General features: G+C 42.7%; 1 protein-coding gene across 1 annotated transcript in view; it reads left to right on the forward strand.

Annotated features, from left to right (window-relative positions):
• The window catches only part of ciartb (circadian associated repressor of transcription b), a 9,931-nt gene extending 3,630 nt beyond the window's left edge, over positions 1-6,301 (forward strand). The window contains exons 4-6 of the mRNA XM_031870225.1: positions 452-530; positions 2,418-2,544; positions 3,283-6,301. Coding sequence (XP_031726085.1) covers positions 452-530; positions 2,418-2,544; positions 3,283-3,669 — 593 coding nt within the window. The 3' untranslated portion in view covers positions 3,670-6,301. The remainder of the gene's footprint in view (positions 1-451; positions 531-2,417; positions 2,545-3,282) is intronic.

The raw sequence follows: 6,301 nt of genomic DNA on the forward strand, positions 1-6,301 counted from the left end.
TGTGTGTGTGTGTGTGTGTGTGTGTGTGTGTGTGTGTGTGTGTGTGTATATCTTCTTGGATAAAGCTGCTTAGTAACTACACTGTTTTAAAATGTCCCTTTTGTAAGAGTTAAAAAACGGATACAATTTTATTTTTTGCCAGTTTAGAGCAATATCACGCTTCAGACCTTGTTATAAATTAGCTGCTTGGCAGAGGGGAGTGAGAACATACTGTACCACAGAGTCTCCAGTAAAGCAGCTGCTGGAAGATGGCGCCATGTTCAGACAAGCTCTGAAAACTGCTTCATTTGGGATCTTTGTCAAACCTTATGTGACCCAACACTTCCAGGCCACAGAGGCAGGGAGTCTGTTCCTCCACACAAGCATTTCACACAATCCGTCTGCTCCACAGACTCAGCCCTGCTGTCGACACAGTTCATGTGGCTCATGGTACGACTTTCTTCTTTTCCAGGACTCAGCAGTTTCCAGGAGAGTGTGGCCATGGACAGGATCCAGAGGATCATGGGTGTCCTGCAGAACCCGTGCATGGGGTAAGTGTCCTCAGCATGGCCCACCTGCTGTTATACATGAAACAATGAACTCTATCATCTTAGAATATTCAATGTATCTCCTGCATGTTTAGCTACAAACACATTGTGGCACACTGTGATGCCTGTTACGGACATTTGATCACAATCACAACTACATTACACTCAACCCAATATTCAGTTATATTAGCTAGAAATGCTGCTGGTTGTCTGTGGGTCAAAGGGGTTGACAGCATGTCTGTAACACATGGTGCACAGCAGGTTGCCCTGCGAGGAGCCACCACCCCCACACATGCAGGATAAATTTACTGCAGAGATGGCCGTGTCTCGCTATAGCTGGGCATCTTGTTAAAAATGTATCAGGCTCTACTGTGGGAGCAGCACACTTGTGTCTGCTTGATTAGCTCTCCGCTGGCCAGACGGTATAATGGCATATATAACATCACCTCTTCAAAGGAGAAAGTCTTAGTCCCTGTGATACAATAATGTTTAAATGTTTTGATGCTTTAGAATTGTTATACATCATGAAATAGCAAATATTTGCCATTCTCAGGCTCTTAAGCATCTGATATTGTATACTTGAGTATAAGATAATATGGTTGAATCAATATCACAATATCTATAATGACATATTCTGACTTGTAAAGCAGAACCTTCCATAACAAATTTAGCTATTTCATTATTTCAATTTCCTTCAAATCATTATTTTTTTTACTAGGGCTGCAACAAATTATTATATTTTCTGTTGATTAATCCCTCGGAATTCATTAGTTTAGTCTAATAAATGTCAGACGGTAGTGAAAAGTCCAATGTGACGTCTTTAAACTGCTTGCTTTGTTCGACCGACAGTCATTTAATTTACAATGGTATAAAAGACAATTACATCTGAGAAGCTGTAATCCGTGATTAGCTATTATCCAAATTCTTGTCAAGCATTTTTCTGTTGATTGAGTAACCTAACGATCATTTTAATTGAACAAAATGTTATAGCATAATAGCACATTATGATCACATCAACACAATATGATTACACTGAAAGTCTATAGATGAAATAGCCGCTTCATGTACCATCTTCCTCTGCATTTAAAGCAGTACTACTGGTACCTGTATGGGAAGCCAAGCATTAAGGTATACTGATATAAAATAAAGTGCTGCTGAGTCTGGCACAGACTAATTGAAGCCCTCACCCACCAGCTGCTGCCCTCATATGGGAGACAAAGAGTGGGTGTGGCAGCCTCCGTCCAGACAGCCGGGACAGAGGCTGGAAGGTGGACTAACCCTGCATCGCTCTCTGTGCCTGCTCTGTGTTGCCAGCTGGCAGCCCCTGCAGCAACACAATAGTAGATAGGATCAAAGTGACTTTTTTAGCAGTCACTATTGCGGATAATCTTTCACATGAATTTAACATGCCCTGAATGGAGTATAGCAGGAAGGTCCTGATCATATGACACGGGCTAATCCCTATCCACCATCTGGTTCTGACGGGTGGTAGTTAATGGTGTGCAGCGTTCTGCTGCGCACCTCCAACACAAACTGCGTCATCACAATTAGTTTATTTTTTCACAGTGACGCTGTTGGAGACCGTTGTGGCTTTGGTGTTTTATATTTAGAGGCGAGCGGAGCTATTATACATCAGGCCACGTGTGAGCTCTAAACATGTGAGAAATGTACTCAAGACTCCCTCCCCCCCACTGACACACACACACACACACACACACACACACACACACACACACACACAGAATACAGGCTTTTCTACATGAGTGTAAGTGATTGCCTTGCTGGTAAGACTATTGGTAGCTTACTCAGATGTATAGACGAAAGCTAAAGTAAATATTTCTCACTCTCTCTCACTTCTTCCTTCTTTTTTTATCTTCATTTTTTTCCCAGGGAGAAATATGTTAATATCATTCTTAAAATGGAGGAGATGTTGAAGAGCTGGTTCCCTAATGTAAAACTCAGAGACCAACTCACCGTCACCCAGACAGAAGAAACTGTTCCCACCAAGAAACCGAAGGTAAAGTTGTACAAAAGCAGAAGTGTTGTGTAGGAGCTCTTCGGTTAGAGAAGACCTGCTGCTAAGAACATACAGTGACGATGCAGTGACAGAGGGACTAAAATATCTATTGTTATTTAATCACATGTCTGGGGGGGATTAAAAGCTATTTAAACTGAGGTATTACAGCAGTCTCAGATTTACTAAGAACAATGACAGAGGAGAAAAGGTAATTTTGGAGTTGTGTGCCTAAGGGCATAAGAATGGTCAGAATACTCGACAAAGTATTATCACCCGATTCTGCAGTTCTTAGCGTTTTAGCTTCTTTCAGCTCATTGTTTGTGTGCTATGTCCCTCAACTTTACTGTTTTGGTTCATTCCCATTGGTCACATCAGTGCTGTTTCAGCCACAGCAGGTATCTGTTTCCAGTGATAAAGCGCTGATAAACCCAGTGTGCACTTCCTGCCCAGCACCAAACAGCAGATCGTCTTAATGGCCCTGGGTCAGATACTACCACTGGGGCTGCCAAAGTTGGGAATTTTTAAACCCTTCTCACAGTGGCTTTAACAGAGTTACAAGTTATATTATATGTTATTCTTTTTATTTTTCAGGTGCCTTTGATATTTGGTAGGGACACATTTAGGTATACTAAGTGAACTCTGGCTCATTTGCAGTTTTCTTGTAAATTAATGGACATTGTCCCTCAATAATAAACTACTAAATAATTGAAATTAAACAGTTTCCTTCATTCCCAACAGCTATCTCCAGTGACCATCACTGCAGTCATGAGCCCCGTCAGTGTCAGTGATCCTCCAGCAGGCGTCAAAACCCTGCGAGCCACTGACCTCACTCCTCCTGCAGCCTACTCCGCCAGTAACCTGAAGTGGCTCCACACGACACCCATCTGCTCCCCCATAGCAGAACAGGCCCAGGCTGGCTCCAGGCACCTGCTGTCCCCCAGAGACCTAACGCAGGATAACGCTGTGTCCTCTAGCACAGACAGCCACACTAAGACAGTCTTGGTGCCCAGAGGCCCTCCACCGGGCAAAATCAACGCACCCTGTCTAGAGAGGCTCCTCAAGTCGACAGAAAGCATCATCATCCGTAAGGGAACCGGGGGTTTGACAGACAGCAGCTGGTCCTAGTCCACACAGACGGCCGGGTGTCCAGCTGTAAGCGCCGCACGGCCCAGCCTAGCCTTGCCCACCCTGCCGGGAGCCAGTCGGCTCGCTTAGCCCATTCCAGCCTTCAGGAGAGACAGGAGCCTTCAAAAGGGACGTGACATATACCACTTTAATGTGGAAGGAGTGTTGATGAACATGTCGTACTCTCTGTATGGGAATGCGCCCTCTCTGACATGACAAGTGTCCGCTTTAGTTCCCGCTTGTTGACTTATCTTTGTTTTTTTTGTTTGCACTCTTGAATAGCGCGTGCGAGAGTGAGAAGGATAGATTTCACATGCCGAGATCACCGGAGCTAGTCATTTCACAGCTGAACTGTTCCCACTGGCTTGTAGATGCAATAATACAATTTTAGTATCTGTGAAACCGCCATTCTGCCTGAAAGGGAAAGAACTGCAGCAGTAGTTTGTGTTGGAAGGGATTTTTTTTTCAGATATCCAGATATGTCAGCGGTCTACATATTGTTGTGCTGAAAATGTGGGTGAAATGTGATGTTATTCCCCCCCCCACCCCACTCTTTAGGTTTATTGATGTGACTGTTACTTATTTGTATACTTTATAAATAAGACTTTTGGTACAACTGTTCTACCTCAGTGGGCACCACGTCACAGTTGGTGAGTAGGAATGTGAACGCTACACTCAGAGTCTGGACACCCCGTCTGCAGTGAGCCAAACGGCCTCTGACAGGGAGGTCTGCAGAACGAGTCCTTCTGTTTGTACAAACGGAGGATTCTCTCTCCATGGGGATGCTGTCGTGGACTGACTGGTGCCATTGTAAAGAATGTCAACTGCAGATTTCTTTTTCGAGTCTCCCAGTAGAAGGCAAACAGTGCCTGTAATGTCGAGCTGTGCCTGTAAGCCGGTTTGATAAAGAGAGAGAACCGTTCAGAAAACCTGCTCTGTGGGATGTACAAATCCGGAATTCTCACTCTCCTGCCGTTTTCCTGTATCGAGTAAATTATTCAGATCTTGCCAACTACTTTCTGTGGTGGAGTAGAACAATTCTTTTATTTTGCCACAGAACTGGACAGTATGTTAGCCCAGCAGAGAGGGACATGGTATTTTTCTGTGTAAATCTTACAGAAAGGTTGTCGATTTTCCCTGAAAAGTGGCCTTTATAGTGTGAAATTTTATACTTTCAAAATAAATGTGATTATATTTGTTTGATGCAAAATGGCTACAGATTGTTTTATTGTAAATTTTCTAAATACAGGCTGGTAGAAGTTACTTTAAATGCAGAGAAGGAGAAATTGCTCAAGGATTGAGAATTAAAATTCCATTTTCCACATTGAATTTCTCATGATTATATCTATTATATATATTTATCTCTTTATTCTAATGTGCTATTCAGCTCTTCCATTTTTAAAGGGTAAGACACAGGAGGAAAGACCAACTGTGTCAGCAACAGGAATCTATGAAATAGCTGATTGTAAGTCTCAACAGAGCTCAATTAAGCATCAAAGATCTGATTTATATCAGTTTGACCAATTATGTCGACCGGGAACACTCAAAGGGAGCTCACTTCCTGGAGGAAAATTAAGATGTATTGCTTGCGAGGAAGTATGTCATTTTCAGTACTTTGCACAGTAATTTGTGCCACAGAAGTGCAGTGAAATGTACCAGGTCAGTATCATTTCATTTCTCAGAAAGTGAGTGTAGTTTGTTTTTTCCCCCAATATGTGCACTTTCTCATGCCTGTTGACAAACCAGACAGCAGAGTTAAAACTATGTGACCTGCCTGTTCAACATGCACAATGACAAATCATAGATTAATAATGATAGAGGTAATGAAAAAAAATACAAGCATCACTTTCAGGAAAAAAATAAGAAGACTATGACTGTGCTTTATTTCCTTATAGCAGCAGTTAAATATACTTTCTAAAGTTCTGAGTGATACAAGAAACCGTTTTCTGCTCCAACTGCCCTGAGCTGTACTCAAAGCGTTGCATGAGAAACTTTACCTATACTGGTGATAGACATGGAGTATTTCTGACAACTGTCACCAAATATACAACCGAATACTGCCATCTATAGGTGAAAAGGTAAACATCTCGAGTTCACCCGTTGTTGCTCTGCAAGCAGAATCACCATAGATGTATCTTACACAGCATGTCATGAAGCAGACTTTTCCTTATTCTCATTTGGAAAATCCTTAAAAATGCGATATAATGCTGCTTTTTAGTTGCTTTTGGTGAATTTGGTTGAAAGCACTGGAGTTTTACTCAATTTATGCCAGACCCATTTTACTCTCTTCAGTAAGAACACTGTATATTCACAGAGGGTGAAAACAGAAGTTTGCAGCCTGGAAAACAAGCTGTCAGAAAGTTAAGGAGATTAAAAACGGTAGCCATATTTGGGGGATTTGTCTTTTTCCGTATTTTGCACAGTAGTCACGTGTCCCTTTTTCCAGATTAAAGGGGTGACTGGCAGGAGGCAGAGGAGTTTATTACCCAGACTGCATTGTTTCAGCATTGCCACCCTAGATTCCCTCTCCCAGGCCAAGGCTAATGGTCTGGACTCTCATGCACAGACGTCCTGACAGCATCCATACCCAAAGACAGCTGGCACAGATCTGCCTCGCACTCACCCAGAAAAG

The sequence above is a fragment of the Anarrhichthys ocellatus genome, unplaced genomic scaffold, assembly GCF_004355925.1.
Source record: "Anarrhichthys ocellatus isolate YVR2014 unplaced genomic scaffold, GSC_Weel_1.0 scaffold2, whole genome shotgun sequence".
Classification (NCBI taxonomy): domain Eukaryota; kingdom Metazoa; phylum Chordata; class Actinopteri; order Perciformes; family Anarhichadidae; genus Anarrhichthys; species Anarrhichthys ocellatus.